Genomic DNA, 24,141 nt, shown 5'->3' on the forward strand with positions numbered 1-24,141 from the left:
GCTTCTCTCGACGTCAGTTTTTCATATCTCAAGGAGGTTTATCATAAGCTGCATTACGAGTCTGTTTAGCTTTATTACTTAGATGCTTTGAATACTTTTAGGTTATTTTTGTGCTTTTAAATTTTGGTATTGTTGTTATTATTATTGTTATTATTATTATTATTATTATTATTATTACCTCCGCCAACGAAGTTGGAAGAAGGTTATGTTTTCGCCCCCTGTTTGTGTGTGTATTTGTTTGTGTACAGCTTCCTGGACCCAACTTTAATCGTAGGGTAATTAAACTTGCAGGGATTAACTTATGTAAAACGCTGGAAATTATTAAATTTTGGAAGGTCGAAGGTCAAGGTCAGAGTCAAGCAAAATGTCCAATTCACGTAATCAGCCTTAAGTTTGGACATCGTTGTCACAGAGACTTCAAACTTGGTTCATATTTGAGAGTTGAAAATCCACGCCAATTAATACATGTTAAGGTCAAAGGTCAACGTCGAGCAATAGGTTGAAAATAAGCTGCCATGCGGAGGTCTGCGCTCTACTGAGTGCCCCTCTAGTTATTGTTATTATTATTATTATTATTATTATTATTATTATTACTATTACCTAAGCTACAACTCTAGTTGGAAAAGCAGGATGCTAAAAGCTCAAGGGCTCCAACAGGTAAAAATAGCCCAGTGAGGAAAGCAAATGAGGAAATAAATAAACTACAATAGAAATAATGAACATTTAGAATTTAGAGTAATAAGATATTTTAAGAACAGTAACCACATTGAAATAGATCTTATATATATATATATATATATATATATATATATATATATATATATATATATATATATATATATATATATATATATATATATAGATCTATTTCAATGTGGTTACTGTTCTTAAAATATCTTATTATTCTAAATTCTAAATGTTCATTATTTCTATTGTAGTTTATTTATTTCCTCATTTGCTTTCCTCACTGGGTTATTTCTACTTATATATATATATATATATATATATATATATATATATATATATATATATATATATATATATATATATATTAGACTCAAATATATAAAATCATTACCAGTTCATAGAAATTAGTGACTCGTATGTGCATTTAGATTAAGAAAAAGTTTTATATAAGGATTGTCTGTTCCAGTTACTCATTCGTGGATTAGATATACTAATCAGATCACTTGTTGGCTCCAAATTAACAACATAAAAAAATTGTAAATCAAAAGTATTTTCGATTATCATTCACACATTATGTCAGTCATGCATTGTTAAACAGCTGTTGTGATTCAAAGCAATTGCCATTCATAGCTGTTAATCTAATCAATCAGTTCTCTAATGATGATAATTTTGATAGTTTTAAAAAAGGATAAAAATTATAACTTTAATAATAATATTACTTTTCATAGGGCAATGTCACTGTCCCTTGCCTCTGCCATTCATGAGTGACTTTTAATCCTTTAAACCGCCGATTTTGATGGTTTTAAAAATGATAAAAATTTTCAGCTATGATAATATTAATTTTGATTGGGCCAATGTCACTATCCCTTGCCTCTGTTATTCACGAGCGGCCTTTATACCTTTAAACCGACGATTTTGATAGTTTTCAAAAGGATAAAAATTATAATTTTAATAATAATAATATTTTTGATAAGCCAGTGTCTCTATCCCTTGCCTCTGCTATTCACGAGCGGCCTTTAAACCTTTAAACCAACGATTAGCCGAATACCGCCTAACTAGTTACGAAATGGTGAAATAATATTCATAGGTGTTGGCAAGTCTTGCATTCAAGGCTGGTGGTCTGTCTAGCTGCGTGATTGTTCATAGAGTCTACAGATTATCTGTTGCTATTATCTGCAATAGCTGATGACTTTAATGATTAGCCTGATCATCCTCTTGATTCATGTCGCTTACGTCAATGTGGTGTCTGTTCCTCTTAGAAGAATTTAGTGGAATTTAGATTGGGTGGACTGTGATGACATAAAGAGGTATTTTTATCGAAATATCTTCTTGTAATTATATACAAACTAGTTTTATATGAACGTATATATATATATATATATATATATATATATATATATATATATATATATATATATGTATATATATGTAATATATATATATATATACATATATATATATATATATATATATATATATATATATATATGTATATATATGTAATATATATATATATACATATACCCTGCTTCTCATAAGTCCTGCTATCAATGTGGATGTCATGAGATTCAGGTAATAAAAGTTTGTGGCAGGCATAACAACTTTTATTTGTGTTCGATCTACCGGAATCCAGACATGGATGATTCTATCTTCGATTGTCTTCTTACCATTATGGCTAAGATACAAGAAGATGATAGAAAGGCTTCTTTTGTCTTTGTTGGTGATTTTAATGCTCACCATAGGGAGTGGTTAAGTTCTATCTCTCCTACCGATCGCCATGGCTTAAGAGCTTTAGACTTTGCCTCTGAATCAGGCTGTGAGCAAATCATAAACGAAGCTACTCACAGGTCTGGTAATTGCTTGGACCTCGTATACACTGACTCCCCTGGCGTTATAACTAGTAAGGTTGGTTCTCCAGTCGGGACTTCTGATCATGCCTTGATTTCATTATTAGTGAAGACTGAGCAGCCTGTCCCTGATATATCATATTCCTGTAAAATTTATATGAAATCCCAAGCAGACTGGAATGGGATTTTGCATGATCTTTTGTCCTTGAATTGGTCACAATTATATAATAGTGTAGATCCTGTTGTCTCTTTGAATGAGAATCTAGTCAACATAATTGATAGGCGTATCCCTTCTCGTGTGCTAAGGTACCGAATGAAGGACAAACCGTGGTTCAATGATGATTGTAGACGTGCTTATTTGGAGAAGCAGGAGGCCTATCACCTTTGGAAGGGTAACAGATCAGATTTGACCTGGAACAACTATACTCAGCTTCGAGCTTTTGCTCAGAGAGTTTATGCCTCAACTGAAAAGGAGTACAATTTAATCATAAAAGAAACACTTTCTGGTACAACTCAGGAACATAAATGGTGGTCTACCCTTAAATCTGCACTCTTTGGTGTAGATGCAACAGTTCCTCCTTTACTTAAACCAGATGGCTCAGTCACTCACTGTCCAAAGGAAAAGGCAACCCTTTTGGCTGATGTTTTTGACAGTAAACAGAGTAATGAAAAACTTGAACTTCCTCATTCCTGTTTTCCTGAGGCTAAACTAACTAGTTTAGCTTTTCGATCTCGTGAGATTAAAGCTCTGTTGATGGACCTTGATGCTTATGGAGGTGTAGACCCAAATGGTATTTTTCCTTTGTTTTTTATAAAGACAGCAGATTTCTTAGCTCCAAAGTTATCTGTTATTTTGCGCAAGTTAGCAAGAGGAGGAGCTTTTAGCACTTGTTGGAGAATTGGTAATGTTACTCCTCTATGTAAATGTGTTTGTGGTAGCTCAAGTCCCTCTGATTACCGCCCAATTTCCATAACTCCCATATTATCTAAAGTTTTTGAACGTCTTCTGGCAAAACGTCTTAATAGGTTTGCTGAAGGTAATCATCTATTCCCTAGTTTGCAATTTGGTTTTCGTAAAGGCCTTGGAGCATGTGATGCCCTTCTTACAATCTCCAATGCAGTACAGAAATCCCTTGATTGTGGTCGGGAAGTTCGTATGATTGGCCTTGATTTTAGTGCTGCCTTTGACCGTGTTAATCATGAGGCCCTTGTTTTCAAACTGAAACAGTTGGGAGTGGGTGGGTCGTTTCTTAGCATTATTATTGATTTTTTAAGTAGTAGATCTCAAAGAGTAGTTGTTGATGGGCACCATAGTGAGTGTAGGAATGTGATATCCGGTGTTCCACAGGGTAGTGTTCTTGGCCCATTACTTTTCATTCTATATACACATGACATGTGGTTTGGCCTAGAAAATAAGCTTGTTGCATATGCAGATGATGCTACTCTCTTTGCATCAATTCCATCCCCTGAATGTAGATCTGGGGTTGGTGAATCCCTTAATAGAGATTTAGCTAAAATTAGTGCATGGTGCAAGTTATGGGGTATGAAGTTGAATCCTAACAAAACTCAAAGTATGATTGTAAGTAGGTCAAGGACAGTGGCTCCTCAACATCCGGATCTCAGTATTGATAATGTTTCTTTAAATTTGTATGACTCTTTCAAAATTTTAGGTGTGTTTCTCGATAGCAAATTTACTTTTGAGAAACATATAAGGTCTGTGTCTTCTTCAATTGCACAAAAAATTGGCTTATTGAGAAAGTCTTTTAAGATATTTGGTGATCAATCTATTCTGAAGAAGTGTTTTAATTCTTTTATTCTACCTTGTTTTGAGTATTGTTCTCCTGTCTGGTCTTCAGCTGCTGATTCTCATCTTAATTTGTTGGACAGAAACTTACGGTCTATTAAATTTCTTATTCCTGATCTAGATATTAATCTCTGGCACCGTCGTTCAATTAGTTCATTATGCATGTTGCATAAGATTTTTCATAACTCTGACCATCCTTTACATTCAGATCTCCCTGGACAATTCTATCCTGTTCGTAATACTAGGCAGGCAGTTAATTCTAATAGCCAGGCCTTCTCCATCACGAGGCTCAATACTATGCAGTACTCTAGAAGTTTTATTCCAGCTGTTACCAAGTTGTGGAATGATCTTCCTAATCGGGTTGTTGAATCAGTAGAACTTCAAAAGTTCAAAGTGGGAGCAAATGCTTTTTTGTTGACCAGGCGGACATGAGTCTTTTTATAGTTTATATATGACATATTTGTTTTTGACGTTGTTAGTAGTTTGTATATGACATATCTGTTATGACGTTGTTACTTTTTTTAGAATGATTTATTGTTAATTTGTTCTCTTCAGTTATTTATTTCCTTATTTCCTTTCCTCACTGGGCTATTTTTCCCTATTGGAGCCCCTGGGCTTATAGCATCTTGCTTTTCCAATTAGGGTTGTAGCTTGGATAGTAATAATAATAATAATAATATATATATATATGTGTATATATATATATATATATATGTATATATTTATATATGTATATATATGTGTGTATATATATATATATATATATATATATATATATATATATATATATATATATATATATATATATATATATATATGTGCGTAAAAATTCACTGGGAAACGTGATGCTCAGATGCAAAAGAACCACAGGGAAAATGAATATAGGAAATATAATATTAAGACCTGACTAGTTTTGTGATACAGGGGCTTGTCAGAACTTCATCTTATATTTCCTATTTTCAAAGGCTATATCGCCATGATCAGCACAAAACTGTACTAGTCAGGGTCACCCATACCAGCTTGGTTTCCTGTGAGCGATCAGACTATCTACCACCGTCACCAATTTGCACTGTCCAGCATGGTGAGGAAAACTGGCCAAACCCCAGACATGGATTGACATATTATTATTATTATTATTATTATTATTATTATTATTATTATTAATTGCTAAGCTACAACCCTATTTGGAAAAGCAGAATGATATAAGCCCAGGGGCTCCAACAGGGAAAATAGCCCAGTAAGGAAAGGAAACAAGGAAAAAATGAATAATTTAAGAATAATATTAAAATAGATATCTTTTATGTAAACTATAAAACCTTTAACAAAACATGGGGAAGAGAAATCAGATAGAATAGTGTGACCAAGTGTACCCTCAAGCAAGAGAACTCTAACCCAAGATAGTGGAAGACCATGGTACAGAGGCTATGGCACTATCTGAGGCGTTTGTCTTACAGTGGGCTAGAAACGCATGCAATTGGTGTGTGTGTGTGTGTGTGTGTGTGTTTGTAATTCTCAGTTACAAAAATGATCTTGGGTTTTTTTAAAAACATTTCCTAAGATCTGAAAAAAATCAGTTGTTATTAAAAGTTCTTCTCAACTGAATCAAAATCTAAGTCCATACCTTGAACTGAATTTTAAGTCGGACGTCCCATGTTGAATTTGCGGTATAAAAGCACACATGAAAGGCTTCATAACCAAGCCCAAAGGAAGCATGTGGTGTGCAGGATAGGATAACAAGAGGGGCAGATAATAGCAGATTGCCCTAACAATAGCGAAGGACAGGCAACCGTAACGTGATGCAAGCATTCCTGCTCTATAGTTTACGAAACGGATATCGCCTTTCGCCAGAATTCAAGCAAGCAGCGTAAGCCTTTATCCATTGGAGATTCCTTCTGTGATTCAATTCGTGCCATTCTTTTGGATGTGGTAAAGGAGCTGAGCCTCTTTTTCGATTCATTTATTTTTTATCTGGGTTTGTTTCGACAGTTGAGTTTCTAGTGCGTCCTCAAATAATTTTTTGTTATTATTATTATTATTATTATTATTATTATTATTATTATTATTATTATTACTACTACTACTACTACTTGCTAAGCTACAACCCTAGTTGGAATTTCCAGTGCTTCCTCAAACAATCTTTTATTATTATTATTATTATTATTATTATTATTATTATTATTATTATTATTATTATTACTTGCTAAGCTACAACCCTAGTTGGAATACAGGATGCTAGAAACCCTAGGGGCCCAATATGGAAAGTATCCATGTAAGGAAATGAAATAAGAAATTCAACTTTAGGGGCACTCAGTAAAGCGCAGACCTCCGCCGCGGCAGCTTATTTCTCAACCTTTTGCTTGACCTTGACCTTTGACCTTAACATATATTAATTGGCGGGGATTTTCACACACTCAAATATGAACCAAGTTTGAAGTCTTTGACAACGATGTCCAAACTTATGGCTGATTACGTGAATTGGACATTTTGCTTGACCATGACCTTCCAAAATTGAATCATTTCAAGCTTTTTACATAACAGTTAATCCCTGCAAGTTTCGTTACTTTACAATTAAAATTGTGGCCAGGAAGCTGTTCACAAACACACACAAACACAAGCAGGGGGTAATACATAACCTCCATCCATCTTCGTTGGCGGAGGTAAATATCTTAAGATTAGTAACAACGTTAAAATAGATATGTAATATATAAACTGTCGTTATAGATTTCCTAGACCGTGTGGCTAAGCCCGGCCTCTTGCAATTATGCAGCCCTTAGAATATAAAAATCAAACCATTGTTCTCTAGTCTTGGGTAGTGCCATTGCTTCTGTACCATGGTCTTCCACTGTCATGAATTAGAGTTCTCTTGCTTGAGGGTACACTTGGACACACTATTCTATCTTGTTTCTCTTTCTCTTGTTTTGTTAAAGTTTTTATAGTTTATATAGGAGATATTTATTTTAATGTTATTGTTCTGAAAATAATTTATTTTTCCTAATTTCCTTTCCTCACTGGGCTATTTTCCCTGTTGGGGCCCTCTGGGCTTATGGCATCCTGCTTTTCCAACGGGTTGTATGTTATTGTTTTGAAAATAATTTATTTTTCCTACTTTCCTTTCCTAACTGGGCTTTTTTTCCCTGTTGGGGCCCCTGGGCTTATAGCATCCTGCTTTTCCAACTAGGGTTGTAGCTTAGCGTGTAATAGTTATAATAATAATAAGAAGAAGAAGAAGAAGAAGAAGAAGGTTCCTGGTTCCTTATTGCTCACTCCGCAAAATAAGTTTGCGGGCACTCTTATCACTTTATAGATAGGTGCAAAGCTTCTAAGCTTATTCTTATTATTGTTATTAAGCTTATATTACCTGTGCCTTAAATAAATTAGTACCGTAATGAGATTCTCAATCTTTACTTTTATTCCATTCTACTCTGAAATTAGATAGGAGGGACACTCGTGTCAGCCTGTTCAACTTAAAAAAAAAACATTCGTTGCAATTCTGAACTTCTAAAAGTCCCACCAATTCAACTGCCCGATTAGGTAGATTATTCCCTAGTTGTGCAGAAAATGTCGGATTTATGTCTTGCTATCTCACATCGTCACCTGACGTCACCGAGTTGTTTCTGCTTCGTGTATAATCTGACCAAAGCAATGATCTTTTTCACTTTTGAACTCACCGCAGCATGAGGGCATGCCGTGTTGATGACCTTTGCTGTTGTGACGCCAGCTTATTCTGTCAGTGAGGTCATGGTCGTAAATATATTCTTTGTAATGCCATGTTCTTGATTATTCTTTATAACTCTGTATTGGTTGGTTTAATGATAGCTTTCAAAAACCAGCATATTTATAATTATTTATTTAAGAATAAGTACTTCGATAAATGTTCATGGAAGATGATTGAATTATGCTGCGAAATACTATCATTGATTATCATGCAAAGTTATTTCATGATTTTTCTTACGGAAAATCCTTTTTAAATTATATTTTAAATGTGATTCGTAATCGACATTCTTTTAAATAAGAATGTCAAGTTGTTTTTAAATTGAAATTGAAGTTTCTGTATCTCTTTTAAGATCTGTGGAAGATTTCTCGTCATTCTGTCCGCCATCTTTAGACAACGTTGAAAAAAATGTCGTGTCTGTCTTCATGATATTTTTAAAGATATTTTCAACTCTAATTCACTAAGTTTTACAGTTCGAGTTCCATTCCTGAAATGAGATGATAAAACACTGTTTCAAGAGGAAACTGAAGACTTTCTTATTTCATGAGTCTTTTGACAGTGACGATTTAACAGTAAATGATCAATATATGATATGAAATGTTAAATACTCTGAACGAACAAGGTAAAACGACAGTGGAGGTCCTGTAGTGAGTGGGGTTCCCCTGCTGTATGGGACCGGAAAAGCAGCCATCAAAGTAAAAAAAAAAAAGTAAAAAAGTATCAAACTATATTCCATTTCTTTTAGCGATGCAGATTTGCACAGACTCGTAGCGGTGCCCCTTTAGCTCGGAAAAATTTCCTGATCGCTGATTGGTTTGGATTATCTTGTGCAACCAATCAACGATCAGGAAACTTTTCCGAGCTAAAAGGGCACCGCTACGAGTCGGTGCCAATATGACTCGGTAAAAGAAATGGACTATAATTGTTGAATTATACTGATAATGAATTTTTAATTATTCCTGTAGGAAATATATTACCTTTACGATCATATTCAATTTTAATTTACTTTCTTATTCCTCTGGCACCCACGGGATGCACAGGGCCTCAATGAATTCAACTACCCAATTAGGAAGATCTTTCGCTAAATCCTTCTCAATGCTTTATTCTCAAGCTACGGCTATAGATTGTTCGGCTTTCCCCAGGACATATAGTGGTTACTTCACTGTAATCAAACCATTGTTCTTTAGTCTTGGGTAGTGCCATAGCTTCTGTACCATGGTCTTCCACTGTCTGGGGGTAGAGTTCTCTTGCTTGAGGGTACACTCGGGCACTATTCTTTCTTATTTCTCTTGTTATTTTTTTAAGTTTTTTATAGTTTATGTGTGAAAGATTTGTTTTGATGTTATTACTGTTCTTAAAATATTTTATTTTCCTTTTTCTCTTTACTCACTGGGCTATTTTCCCTGTTGGGGCCCCTGGGCTTATAGCATCCTGCTTTACCAACTAGGACTGTAGCTCAGCGAGTAATTATGATGATAATAATAATAATAATAATAATAATAATAATAATAATAATCATAATACGCAACGATTTTAATGTATTACGAAAACTTCTTGAGAAAAGGAAAGATTAATTCAGAGAAAACTAATTAGTCTCAAATGAATAATCGACTTTAAATTAAGAGTAAACAAAAGAGAAAAGAGGAAAAATATTTGATTTCTGATAATTAAAAAAGAAAATCTTACAAATTATAGCAGCGATTACGCAAACATCTTAGGAAGGACGAGTTCAGAGAAAACTAATTAGTCTCTAATCAACAATTGACTTAATTAGTGTAAACAGAAGAGATATTACTTCGGATGCACCAATTTCAAAAGTGTTAATATCCGCTGTTTCTTTTACGTAAGTGATACTGTGTGTACTGCTACGCAATTTCGACTATTTTGGCAAAGGGGAGAAAGATGAATGTGCTTGAGTGACCAGGAAACTACGTTTTCTATGTCTTTGTGATTTTAGGATTTAAATATCGCCTTCAGGAATGTTCTCTTCATTTATTTATTTCCTTATTTCCTTTCCTCACTGGGCTATTTTTCCCAATTGGGGCCCCTGGGCTTATAGCATCTTGCTTTTCCGACTAGGGTTGTAGCTTGGATAGTAATAATAATATTATTATTATTATTATTATTATTATTATTACTAGCCAAGCTACAACCCTAGTTGGAAGAGCAAGATGCTATAAGCCCAAGGGCTCCAACGGGGAAAAATAGCCCAGTGAGGAAAGGAAATAAGGAAATAAATAAATGAAGAGAATAAATTAACAATATATCATTCTAAAAACAGTAACAGCGTCAAAACACATGTCCTATATAAACTATTAACAACGTCAAAAACAGATATGTCATATATAAACTATTAACAACGTCAAAAACAGATATGTCATATATAAACTATTAACAATGTCTAAAACAGATATGTCATATATAAACTATAAAAAGACTCATGTCCGCCTGGTCAACATAAAAACATTTGCTCCAACTTTAAACTTTTGAAGTTCTACTGATTCAATTTTGAAGGTAAAGATTATATATGTATATGAGGCGTGGTATGGCTATGAAATCCAACAGATTTAGTAGATTTAAGAACAAAACCCTCAGAAGAATATTGGGAGTTAAATGGCAGGACAGAATTAGATTGAAACTATAAGAGAGATTACTCGAGTGTCATATGTGGATGAGATCATGGTGAGGGGTAGATGGAGATGGTTTGAGCATGCTTTTCGCACTCCCCCAAAGAGAGATTTGTTCACTAAACTTTCAACTGGGCCCCACAAGGCACTAGAAGACTTGGAAGACCCAGGCCTACATGGCTGAGGACTGTGAAGCCTGAAGTAGTAGACAGTGAATTTAACAGTTAAAAAGAAAGGCGAATATATTGCACTGCTTGAAGAAGAAGAAGAAGAAGAAGGAGGAGGAGGAGGAGGAGGAGGAGGAGGAGGAGGAGGAGGAGGAGGAGGAGGAGGAGGAGGAGGAGGAGGAGGAGGAGGAGGAGGCATCTACATACATATTCTCTTTTGTATGTATGAATGTATGCATGTTTAACTGGATTGTGAATTATAAATATTTCCATGTTCACAACACGTTCGCCTCCTTCCGCTTGTTATTTTATTTTGGTGCGAATTATTATTTATATGGTAATTATGTTTTTGATGTTGACACGAGTTAAAAAGAAAGGCGAATCTACTGCACTGATTAAAACGCGAAGAAGAAGAAGAAGAAGAAGAAGAAGAAGAAGAAGAAGAAGAAGAAGAAGAAGAAGAAGAAGAAGAAGAAGAAGAAGAAGAAGGAAAAAAAAAGAAGAAGAAGTAGAAGAAGATTATAGAAGTAGAAGAAGAAGGAGCAGAAGTAAAAGAAGAAGTAGAAGATGTAGTAGAAAAAGAAGAAGATGTAGTAGAAAAAGAAGAAGTAGAAGAAGAAGAAGTAGAAGAAGATTATAGAAGAAATAGAAGTATAAGAAGAAGAAGATAATAGAAGTAGAAGAAGAAGTAGAAGTAGAAGACGTAGATGAAGAAGTAGAAGTAGAAAAAAAAGAAGAATCATCATTTAAAATCAGCCCCTTGGCACCCATGACCTTCCCATCAGCTATTAGATCATCGGATTCCAGAGCTGCTGATCGTGTGTGCCATCCGATACTTTGGCATATTAATGCGCATAAACAGGATGTTCTTGTGTGAAAGATATGAACCATGTACAGTTATGTCGCATACCTCTGCCATCACGTAATATGCTGATGGTGGATAGCAATTTACTTATTATTATTATTATTATTATTAAATGCTAAGCTACAACCCTAGTTGGAAAAGCAGGATGCTATAAGCCCAGGGGCCCCAACAGGGAAAATACCCCAGTGAGGAAAGGAAACAAGGAAAAATAAAGTAATAATAGTAACAACATTAAAATAAATATTTCCTATATAAACTATAAAAACTTTAACAAAACAAGAGGAAGAAAAACTAGATAGAACAGTGTGCCAAAGTGTACCCTCAAGCAAGAGAACTCTAACCCAAGACAGTGGAAGACCATGGTACAGAGGCTATAGCACTACCCAAGACTAGAGAACAATGGTTTGATTTTGGAGTGTCCTTCTCCTAGAAGAGCTGCTTACCAAAGCCAAAGAGTCTCTTCTACCCTTACGAAGAGGAAAGTAGCCACTGAACAATTACATTGCAGTAGTTAACTCCTTGGGTGAAGAAAAATTGTTTGGTAGTCTCAGTGTTGTCAGGTGTATGAGGACAGAGAAGAATCTGTAAAGAATAGGCCAGACTATTCGGCGTATGTGTAGGCAAAGGGAAAGAACCGTAACCAGAGAGAAGGGTCCAATGTAGTATTGTCTGGCCAGTCAAAGGACCCCATAACTCTCTAGCAGTAGTATCTCAACTGGCGGCTGGTGCCCTGGCCAACCTACTACTACTAAGGGCTGTTTTATTGGTCCTATGATCCTATCACATAAGGAAACTACGTACTGCAGGAGCTACAAGATCTGGTTGTCGTATACAGTCGTAGGTGCTTAGAATATCATACAGCTTATTCCACGTTAATTACTAAATCCACTATCGAAGCAATTAGAAATCAAAACATAGATCTTGAATTACTACTGAAACATTCCACCAGATATATATTGCCCCATAAAAACATCCGTCATTATATATGGAACATATTCATACATTTCTCATTACCTGTATACATACACTTTTATATCTGGGTATTTCTGAAAGTTCACGCTTATCTCTAGGTGTCTTTGGTCGCTGCAACCTCACCATCCTTGTGAGCTAAGGATGGGGGAATTTAGGGGAGCATATAGGTATCTGCTAAGTCATCAGCAGCCATTGCCTGGCCCTCCTTGGTCCTAGCTTGGATGGAGAGGGGCTTGGGTGCTGATCATATATATGGTTAGTCTCTAGGGCATTGTCCTGCTTGATAGGGCAATGTCACTGTCCTTTGCTAAAGCCATTCATGAGTTACCTTTAAACTTTAAACCTTATCGCTATGAGAGGCTACTATGAGGCGCGCCTCTTTAAGTCGTAAAGAAGATATTTTAAGTTGCATTGAAAAATATAAAACAAAATTTAAGGTAAACAAAGGGGTTGCCTTTATTCACAGGTAATAGATTATTCTGGTCCACTAATACCTTAAACTAATAGCAATTAGTTGAAAAGTCATGACTTTACGTCAGGCTAACTTTAAAAATGCCACTTAAAGCAAAAAAGTCTGATATTGATAAAAATTAATAAAATCTTTGGGGAAAAAGTCTATGTACCAAAACCCCATAAAATTCACCAATTTGCCTGTTACAGATATGTTGCATTGGATCCCCCTCCTCTTGGCCTTGTGGGTGGGTCAGGTGACGTCAAGTGGACCCAGATCGGCTTTCGTTGAACGACTGGAACCCAGAGACTTCTCGTCCACTGCAGAGTACTTTTTATCCACTGGGTAAGCAAAATGCAAACATTTATTTATCAGGTAACCAATAATATATCACCTACCTCTCTCTCTCACACACACACACACAGCTTATTCTACTCTCCCTCTCTCTCACAGCGTATTCTAATCTCCCTCTCTCTCAGCTTATTCTATTCTTTCTCAGCTTAGCCTATTTTCTCTCTCTCAGCTTATTCTTTTCTTTCTCAGCTTAGCCTATTTTCTCTCTCTCAGCTTATTTTTTTCTTTCTCAGCTTAGCCTACTTTCTCTCTCTCAGCTTATCTCTCTCTCTCTCTCTCTCTCTCAGCATATTTTACTGTTTCTCAGCTTATTCTACTCTTTCTCAGCTTATCCTTCTCTCTCTCTCTCTCTCTCTCTCTCTCTCTCTCTCTCTCTCTCTCTCTCTCTCTCTCTCTCTCTCTCTCTCTCTCTCTCTCTCTCTCTCTCTCTCTCTCTCAGCTTATCTTACCCTTTTCTCACAAACACACATATTCACTTTTCCTATAATGGGATAATTTAAATAAGCTTTTCATAGTTTTTTTCCTGGTAATAATAGGGTTGATAACCATGAAATAATTCAAGCACAATATATAAGATTTCCCTGTTTCCCTTTTTGTAAAATCTTGCTAACTGGATTGCATTTATGCCTTTAATCATGATTGTTAGTATGTGATAAGGTTTATAATGGGTTATTAATCACTTATTCATGATTTTTACCTATTGCTTTGTTTCAGTTTCTAAGATTCTTCCTTTCCATTGAGGGTGAATTTCTGTTTAACGCACTTTATAAACCAAGTCCCCGTTTCACTCGTTTTATAAATCAGAATTATTTTTTACGCACTTCATAAGCCAAATTATTTTTTTAAGCACTGTCAACCAAAACTTTTTTAAGAAGCATTCATGTTATCAAACTAACACAAGGCCTGTTAAATATGTTTAAATATGAAATCATTTCACATTTAACAATTTAATAAGCATATCAGAACTATTTGGCAAGTATTTTAAATCGTAACATTATATAATGAGCTCCGTAACAATTGAAAGGTTAATTAATATCAATTTTTCTTATGTAACACTTAACAGTTTCATATTCACTTTCAAATTTAACTATCTTTAAAAACAGCTCTTCGGCTCTGGGTGGTGATCTGCGAGAGGGTCCTGCTATGATGGAAGACCTGAGGAGAGGACAGGAAGGCCTCATGATCAAACTCAACGACGTGACACGTTCTATCAAGGTAAGTTCCTTCAACGAGGGCCCTGCGTTTTCTTGTCAAGAAATAAATATGATTCACAAGAATCAAATCACTTGTAGAGAGAGAGAGAGAGAGACACTTTTTTTTATTTATATCCAGAGGCAATTAAGTACCAATAGCCATTGAAGAGAAGTACCAAACTCTTTATTCTACTGCAAAGGACAGGGATACTTTAGAACTCTTAAGATGAAAATGTCTTCTATAAGGTTTAAAGATCACTCATGAATGGCACAGGTAAGGGACAGTGACAATGACCTTGGCCGAGAGACTGACCATATATACATTATGATCAGTGCCTAAGGCCCCTTTCCATCAGGGAGGGCCAGGAAATGGCTGCTGATGACTCAGCAGGTAGACATATAGGCTTCCCCAAATCCCCATCCCTAGCTGTCAAGGATGGTGAGGTTCCAGACATTACTAGACACTATCGATCTCAAGCTGGTCTTGAACTCCCATCCAACAGACTGTCAGAAAAGAAAGCTTTTAATAAGCACTCATTTTTTTAGGTTATAATGCTAGGAGGCCCTTTGCGTCAATAGGCGTAGGAGATGATGATGATGACTTACTGAAATTAATGATTTCAAAAACTAATATCTTGACAATATCTCTGAATTTGATACAAGAAAAGATTAAGTAACATTTTTATATTCTGTGTTATTACTTATATTATGATTCTCCAAATTAAAAGTATGCTATACTAAAGTAATAAATTATTGGTACAGTATTTGGAAAATGATGATGAAAGCATATGTAATCCTTTTCCACTGAACATGAGTGAGTGAGAAATCATGTCAGAAAATAATTAAGATTTTATGTTTACGCCTGACTGGTTTCTTTCAACTTGATAATATTCTGTGGAATTCTGCAATCACATGAAATTCCAGATTGGGAACTTGATTTGTTTGACTAAAAGCAAGAAATTAATGCAAGAACTTCAGAGATAACAAGGATTTATAGATAAATAATAGGATGTTTGTTTTTAAAACAAAGCAGAAATAAAATAGGTTTTCAAATTAAAAAATAAGAATGTAAAATATATCATGTACTTTAATAAGTTAACCAAACAAATATTATCCTTATTATTAGCTAGCTACAACACTAGTAGAAAAAACAGGATGCTATAAGCCCAAGTGCTCCAACAGAGATAATTAGCCCAGTGAGGAAAGGAAATAAGGAAATAAATAAACTATATATTAGAAGTAACGAAAAAATATGAAATATTTTAATATCAGTAACATCGTTACAATAGATCTGTCATATATAAGCTATAAAGACTCGTGTCAGCCTGTTCAATACAAAAATATTCGCCGTAAGTTTGAACTTCTGAATTTTCATTGCTTCAATTGCCTGATTAAGAAGACAGATCTCTCAACTTAGACTTTGAATGGTTGATTTCAATTTGCTTATCAAAGTATTAAAAGGTTCATATCAATTATTTATTTTCCTTTTCGATTTGTTTGACTTTTAACGCCAACTCCTCTTAAACTGGATGAGGGATAGACCATTACCAAAGATTTATCATACTGTAAACATTTGCTCTTAAGCATATTCTTGTATTTTTTTCCCCATTAATGAGACAATTAAAATGAAAATCTAATGATCAAGATTTTTCATAGTATACCCTTTGTCCATGCTCTTTGCACTCCCTAGAGAGATTAATTCACCAAACTTTCAACTGGTCTCCACAAAGCACTAGAAGAGTTGGAAGACTCGGGCCTACATGGCTGAGGACTATGAAGCGTGAAGTAGATGATGAATGGAGAAGTATTGAATTGAAAGCTCAAGATAAAGACTCGCGAAATCTAACCGAGGCCGTTTGCATTAATAGGCATGGGAGAGGTGATGATGAGGATACCCTTTGAAATATATAAGTCTCATTATCTTTCCGACCTAACAGCTCTCTCTCCCACATCGTTAATGAGCTAGAAACTGGCAACAGAATTATTCTTGTGTTGTTCTTCATCTATTCATGGCCTCATCTTAACCATAAAATACATTTTCATTATACTGGGAAATGGCTGACTTTTAGTCCAGCTGGGCATCAACGCGTATGTTATAATGAGCCATAACAAACTCACTTGATACTTGAGGCCAAAGTATATTTAGGCAGATGCATAGTTTTAAATTCTAATGCCTTTAATGTTCATGTTCTTGAATGCTTTTAAGAGTGCTTGTCAAACAGATCATCTGTTATTGAATACCTTTTAAGTTTTAATAGTTCATCACGTTTTAATGACTCAACACTGCCAGGATCAAGAAGGCTTCTTTGTTCAGCATGAGTAGAAATTTTTATGATACAGAGTATTGAAATTCTTGCACTTGATCACATATTTTTAGTTTCCTTCTATTTTTGTATTTCCCTGTATCTCAAATTGGCATGACAACTAGATAGAAATCTTAAAGAGTAATTAATGCTAATATCTTTTGCAGGAAGATGAGCTGAAGTTGAACAACATCTTCTATAAACTTGGTCGACACGACACAGACCTTGAAGGCGTTGACTCCGTGCTCGATCGCCTGTCCACATCATCCAAAAGGATTGAGGCGAAGTTGAATAAACATGCATTCAATGTGAGTTAAAATATATTATCAATGTTAGAGTAAAACTGAAAGTCAGTTATAATATTTGGTATTTGATACCTTACTTGGGTACCTAAATTAGAGGAGGGTATTGGGTGGCAATGCCTAGTTACTTGTAGGAACTTTAGATAACTTATCTCTTGTACATTCCATTTAATATTTAAATGGATGTCCTTTTGTATTTCAAATGGCTATTACTGTATATTATCATATTGGAGGAAAGGAATATGTGCAACTAACAAAATAATTCTGGAAAGAAAAGACAAATGATCAAGTCTGCTCATGCCCAATTTCAAATAGTTAATACTGTCTTGTGTATGAATAAGAAATGAATTTCAATATATCTGAAATGGAAATACTGTTAGGGCTTTCTAACAATAATTTCAATCTTAGTCAAAGGCATGTCATTAATTCCCTTACTCAGTATAAGTTCCTTTCCTCTCCTGCCATTTATAACTTCCCTAAATTTTTAATGAGTGTAGCAGGAATTTAATTTTCCTTGTTGTGTATACAGTACAGCAATGCTAACAATTCTGCACTACAGTATTTTCCCAGTTTAATTACAGAATTTTATTTAAGAAATATTAGTATTTTTCTATAATTCCAATTAATATCAGTGGGTTTGCAAAGTTATAATAAACCCATTTAATTTCTAGATCTTAAGAAATAAATCCTCATGAAACCCTTGATGTTGTATGTGTTGAAGTATCAAGCAAAGTTAATTCAATTGTAAGAATTACTGTAATAGAGAATTATCATAATCTAAGTAGTATTTAACCCTGAAGCATGAGAATTTTTTCTACATCAATATTGAAATCTTTATATTCACCATTTGCTAATGCATCGTATTGATGAATTTAGTTTCTTAAAAATTCTTATTTTCAAATATTTTCTGTATTTTTTATACATAATGCCTTCCATGTTAAATATATCATGTTTTAGAGGCAATGCTTGCTTTCTGAAACTAAGTAAAACACATTCCCTTTATACAGTACAAATACTTCAGATTGACAACTGTCCTTGCCTCATTGGGAAAAGTTATACTGTACTGTAAATGCAACAGTCAGATCTAAACTCCCTGATATACGAACAGGTTGACTTCCTGCGCCGCAGAGTTGAAGAAATGAAAGAGGGCATTGAAGCCGAGCAGAGGGTCGAAGTCCAGATTGCTGCTGCCAAGTCTCTTATCAATAGACTCGAAGATCGGTTAACAGACGCTCTCGCTCGACTTGGTACTGTGGAAAATACAACCCAAAACTTACAGAAAAGATCAGCGCCCGAATATGGACCAACGTTTGCCCTGCATTCTCGTCCACCAACCCTCACTGTTTACCCAGACAGACATACAGGTAGGATGAAAGTCCAAGTAGATTTTATATTTGACAAATACTGGTCTTATTTTCTTTTACTTGTACCTGACATCTAGTGAGTCCATTCATAACATGGCCTAACTAAGCTCTACTATGTATGGCTTTGTCAGCATGTTTACTCCATGCTTCTCCGATTCAAGAATACAGTATTGCTAGAATAACGAATATACTTGGTCTTATACCCAGGTGACAAATGCTTTAAGCTTTTGTTTCATTGATCTATACTTGGAATCACAGGCACGAACGGTGCCATATTCAGAAGGACAAATAGCACAGGTGCTATTAGCACAAAATTTAGGAGTGGTATACATTATGCACAAAACTCAGGGGCAGTATTGGTGCAACTATTATAGAATTTGAGATGTGCTATTGATCATATAATTCAGGTGCGATGTTTGTTGCTACACCAGCCCTGAACATTGCGAGATGCTCACACAGTAAATGCACATGGGTGTGAGAGCTCTTGATTCCAGGAATCCCATCATGTGAAGCCTATTTTCAATAGCTGCTACCTTGGAGAAAGGCAAATCAGGAAACCAGGATCACAAAGACTGCTGATCTCATAGATTATTATGGCTCATCTTTGCACAAATGTGAGAGCCTCTAAAGCAAAAGAAGCCTTGAAATTTCTCTTAAATGATTCAATACTTACCACAGAAGCTACAGCATTTCTAGCAACCACCAAGGGATGACTTACCTGAATAGGGTAAAAAAACTTATTCATTGAGAGGCAGAAAGTGACTCTACTACTTTTAATTCTGAGGTCTTGATGTCAAAATTCAAGCGACTACTCTTTCAGCAACAGGTTATCATCGGCGTCATACACAACTAGATGTTGCATTAAGTTTCTTGTGTAATGTGCCTTGGAAGCAAGAATAATGATGCTTGATCCATGGGCTGAATCTGTGAGGTTGTGTTAGGCAGTAAGACCTGTATGCCCTTATAATACAGGTCGATCATGTGGCCACCAGTATTGTCCATTAGAAGAATTTTTTTCTAATTAAGACCTTCTACAGCAAGATAAAGCTTGACATCAAGGATGAAAAACTAGTGAAACCAATCCTATGTCAGTGTTTTCGTTAACCATGCCTTTATATTGTGCATCTTCTTGGTCGGGAGACCAGACTTTCCCAGATCACAATTCAAGGAAGTACTGTAGTTTGTTTGGATCCTGAAGCAACTGACTCTTGGAGTAGGTGAGGATCAGCCAGTAATAGAAATACCTTAGAAGATGTATCCTGTTCAATTGAGCCCAAGCTGAAACCAGGGTGGACAATTCAAAGCCGGATACACTACCCCTCAAGGATGAATCAGAGGTCCTTCCTGTAGGACTGATGAACAGGTGCTCATTATTTTCCTTCATGCTGAACAAAGTTTTTTTAAATAAACTTCAGGTTAAAGACTGGTTTCCAGTCCTAGTTGACTTCTCTACAGGCCAGTCAACAGTAGAAACCTGGACAACCATCTCGTACAACTTGTAGTGACTTCTCCGTAATCACGTTCACCTCTGCCACTAAGGACAGTTTTCAACAATATCAGAGGGTAACTCCGGAATGGCATCGGAGCGTGAGTGAGGGGAGAACGAAACTCTATGAAGGGAAGACGGTATTAGTCCCGAAGGACTTCTACCACTCCCAGCTTTGCTCCATGTCACTTCTACATTGCCCAGTGGCATGACAGGGATCACCCTACCTGCAGCAGCTGGAAGAGGGGGGACCCAACTTTAGCACCCCTTTCCTACTCTACATCTAACACTGTTCTTGAACTGGACAGGTTGGGCATGAAAGGATGGAGGACTGTCTGCACTTTAATTCTTATAGGAAGAACCCAGAGCTTTCTTCATGAAGAGAGGCAGAGACTGGGTTCTTGCCGCAGCTGCCTTCTTAGGGCCTGGACTCTCTAGAGAAAGAAAGTTGTAGAATCCAGCACAGTGGCGATCCTCACTGCCAACGTTAGACTTGTCCAACTTGCTTGGAGAAATGGGAAACAATGATACCTGCCCAAGCCTCGTGAGTAAGTTCTGATGATTGTGTTGCATGCATTCGGGTCACTGTGTGGTTGAGGACTTTACTGTCGATTGTGCGGATGAAATGGGCATCTCTGTACTTGTGAAAGTGCTGAGAGATGCCCTGGATACTGTTCCTCCATACAGTGCATTAAAACAAAATACAATCTTACGCCCGGCACATTTTGCAAAGCTGTGATTGCAAAACTATGAATAATTGGTAATGTGATTTATTCATATTTGAACCTCTTTCAATGGCATTCATAGCAATTCTGGAAGAAAACATCCCCAATTCAAAGTTAAATATCTAAAACCACAGAGGAAAAATAAATTTTAATCGCTAGGGGAATTACAGACGAACGATCACTACACTCAGTGAGTGAACTGAAAGCCAAGGGGAACTATAATGCATCATCTCCTAGATAGTTGTAATTGAACGGCAGATGGCTCGATGCCTGACAGAAAAGGAGGGATTTTGCAATGAAAGAAAACCGGAAATTTTTATTTTGGGGTAGGTGGCTTCATTTAAAGTTTCATAGAAATAAAAGTAAAGTACTTAAAGGAAGTCAATTATTCAAATTAACTAGAAGTTGATAACAGAAAACTAAAGTTTATGAAAATTATGAAGGGAAGAGCACATATTGAGGATTATTCATACATTTGAATGAAGGTACAGCACTGTATACTACAGAGGCAACCAACAGAAAGCTGGTAAGTAATTAGCAAAGATCATTTGTGATTTACTAGAAAACAGGCTGTATGAAGACCTATTTATTTCTTCATAGTTACAGCCAAGTCAAATAATGCCTACAGCTTACTTTAGATCAAAACTGATGATGATAATAATAGATACCATGCTCTAAATTTTTGGCTACCATGCTTGCATTAGAATGGCAGCTGTAAGGTTTTTAATAGCATACTAGGGCATAGTGTGATGGTGTTAATATTCTTGGAATGAGTTTATTTTGCATAATTAAAAACTGCAGTATACTAACTAGATGCTTAATGTTTTGCAAAGTTGGCTAAGCTTATATAAGTATATAAACTTTCAATTATATGAATCACCCATCAAGTTACCCACTCCGAGCATTCAAATTGCTTTTCAAACCTTTTTTTAAAGCAGCCATTACTCTATCACTTCTATGGCACAGCCTTGCTTGTTTTAACATATGAAGCATATCTTCTCTCTCTCTTACCAGGAATTTCTGCCTTGACAGGCGAGTGCAATGTTGACTGGGAACAAGTAGGCGATGGCTGCTACTGGTTTGGAGGAGAAGAGCTGACGTACACAGAAGCAATATCTTACTGTATTAGGCACGGAGGATATTTGCTTACACTTGCCCCCCCTGGAAGCCAGTTGAGCCTTTTACTAAACCGTATTAGAGCAGGTATGTGGTTTGTGATATGCCTTTATAAATAAATTAAAGCATGCTACTGAATTATTCAAATATGACTTTTGGCATAAATATTAATTACCATTTGTTTTCTTCTTCATTATCTGAAGAAAAATTCATACGTTTTAACTCCCAAAAATTGATATTCATCTCTGTTTCAGCTGTTTACTTTTAAGATTTGCCTTCAGAAGTTGAAGGTTAACTTAAATACTTGTTTTTCAATATTTAACTTAGCCGGTGATTATAATAGCTGCAGCTCTGCTGCTCGACAGAAAACTCTACGGAAAAAATCCGCCAGCGATCGCTATGCAGGTAGGGGGTGTACTTCAACAGCGCCATCTGTCGTCCAAGTACCCAGTACTCATTGTAAACAAAGAACTCAATTTTCTCTCTGTCGTGCTACCGGCAAGACCTACTAATTCGCTGTTGCTAACTGGATTTGTTTTCACAACTATTTGGTGAAGTACACTTTTCTAGTTTTGAGCTTTCGCTGTGCAGGCTTTCTCTTCAATAAATCCTTGCATTCTTTTTTTGATATCGGATTATTTGTTGATGACTTTGGATAGTTTTTGAATTCCCCTTTGACCAATTCAAAATGGCTGACCCTTCTCAAGTCCCAAAATTCAGGAAGTGTAATGCTAGGGACTGTTCAAGGCGTCTTCCGAAGGCCTCTATTGATCCTCACACCGTTTGTTCCAATTGTCGGGATAAAACCTGTCACTTGGAAGATCGATGTGAGGAATGCGTTGGGCTTTCGGAATTCGATTTTATCGAATTCCAAAAATATACACGTAGGCTAGAGAGAGATAGAGTCAGGAGAAGTTCATCTCGTTCTGTTGATTTTTCCTCTCCTCATGCCCCACAACCTATTCCTTCCCCTGTAGTGGTTGCTCCTAATCCCCCTTCTGGCACTCAGGAACCTTCGATGGCTGATATGATGCGTGCCATCCAAGCTCTGGGTGAGAGAGAGTCCCTGGCTAGTGACCGTAACCAGCTCATGGCGGACGTCAAGGAGCTGAAGTGTAAAAGTGCAGTGGGAAGTGATAAAGTGAGTGATAGTGTTGTGGATAGTGTTGCGCTTGAGGGTTCGTCTGTTCGTGCCTGTCGTCCTCCTAGTCCGGGACCTCTTGCAAGCTCCCAAGTCCAGGGGAGAAGCAATGTCGTACGACCAATGGGTTCGAGAGGCTTTAATCAGCGAACAGACGTTCCCTCCGTGGTTTCGGGCGTATCTAACCAAGATCGCCCCACCCACACAAAGACGAGAGAGCCCATTTATTCCTCGTCTGCGGAAGAGGTTTCTCGCAAGAAACCATGGACCAAGGTCTCACGACTGCTTAAGCGCAAGTCGGTCCCTTCCGCGCAAGTCCAACGGCCCAGTTGTAGCCACTGGGTCAGTTCGGACTCGCTGCAGTCTTCCGATGACTGCTCACCTCCTAAGAGAGGCAAAGCGGTACCGCCACAGACAGTTACACCGTCTGTCGCCGCACCTGCTCCTGCAGACCCCAAGTGGTCTTTGCTGCAGAACATGCAGTCACAATTAACGTCTCTGATGCAGGACTTTCGTGCGGAGAAGGTTGCTGCTGCACCAGCCTCTTGCCTACAACCAACCACACACTCGGTTGTGCGTCCGGTGGACGCTGAGGCAACCTTCTTGCGCACTCCAGTTGAGAGAGTTCCGCCACCCATGCGTTCCAGTGTACCCTGCCAGCCGCATGTTGACGTTCAGCGACGCACGGAGCCTTCCGTTGACGTTCGCGAGACACAACAACAGTCAGAGTTGTTTTGTTTTGACGCAGTGCGTCAACCTCCGCAACCCAGTGTGGTTGCCACTGCTCACCCGCATCAGGCTAGACAGTCTGGAGTAGACGCTGTGCGTCCCCGCGCTGCTATGATTGTTGCCAGCTCACAGACTGGGCAACAGTTCCATGACTTTGCGTCCGGTTCAGTCACGCGTGCACCCGTGCGACCGGACTCGGTTAACCAGCCGTTACCTACTCCATTGCCGCTTCCTCCTCAATACTTGGATGATGGACTTTCGGATGATGATGGTGCCGCTCACGTTGATGAACCACA

The 24,141-nt window shown here is 36.9% G+C and overlaps 1 protein-coding gene across 3 annotated transcripts in view; it reads left to right on the top strand.

Moving 5' to 3' along the window:
• The window catches only part of LOC137647153 (C-type lectin domain family 4 member F-like), a 136,183-nt gene that overhangs the window by 100,508 nt on the left and 11,534 nt on the right, over nt 1-24,141 (top strand). For 2 of the 3 annotated variants that reach the window (XM_068380428.1, XM_068380427.1), the window contains exons 2-6: nt 13,342-13,477; nt 14,590-14,701; nt 17,150-17,290; nt 18,393-18,648; nt 21,874-22,062. In XM_068380428.1, coding sequence (XP_068236529.1) covers nt 13,344-13,477; nt 14,590-14,701; nt 17,150-17,290; nt 18,393-18,648; nt 21,874-22,062 — 832 coding nt within the window. In that variant the 5' untranslated portion in view covers nt 13,342-13,343. The remainder of the gene's footprint in view (nt 1-13,341; nt 13,478-14,589; nt 14,702-17,149; nt 17,291-18,392; nt 18,649-21,873; nt 22,063-24,141) is intronic. The other variant, XM_068380429.1, reaches the window with a different exon arrangement.

This window comes from Palaemon carinicauda, chromosome 9, assembly GCF_036898095.1.
Source record: "Palaemon carinicauda isolate YSFRI2023 chromosome 9, ASM3689809v2, whole genome shotgun sequence".
NCBI lineage: Eukaryota > Metazoa > Arthropoda > Malacostraca > Decapoda > Palaemonidae > Palaemon > Palaemon carinicauda.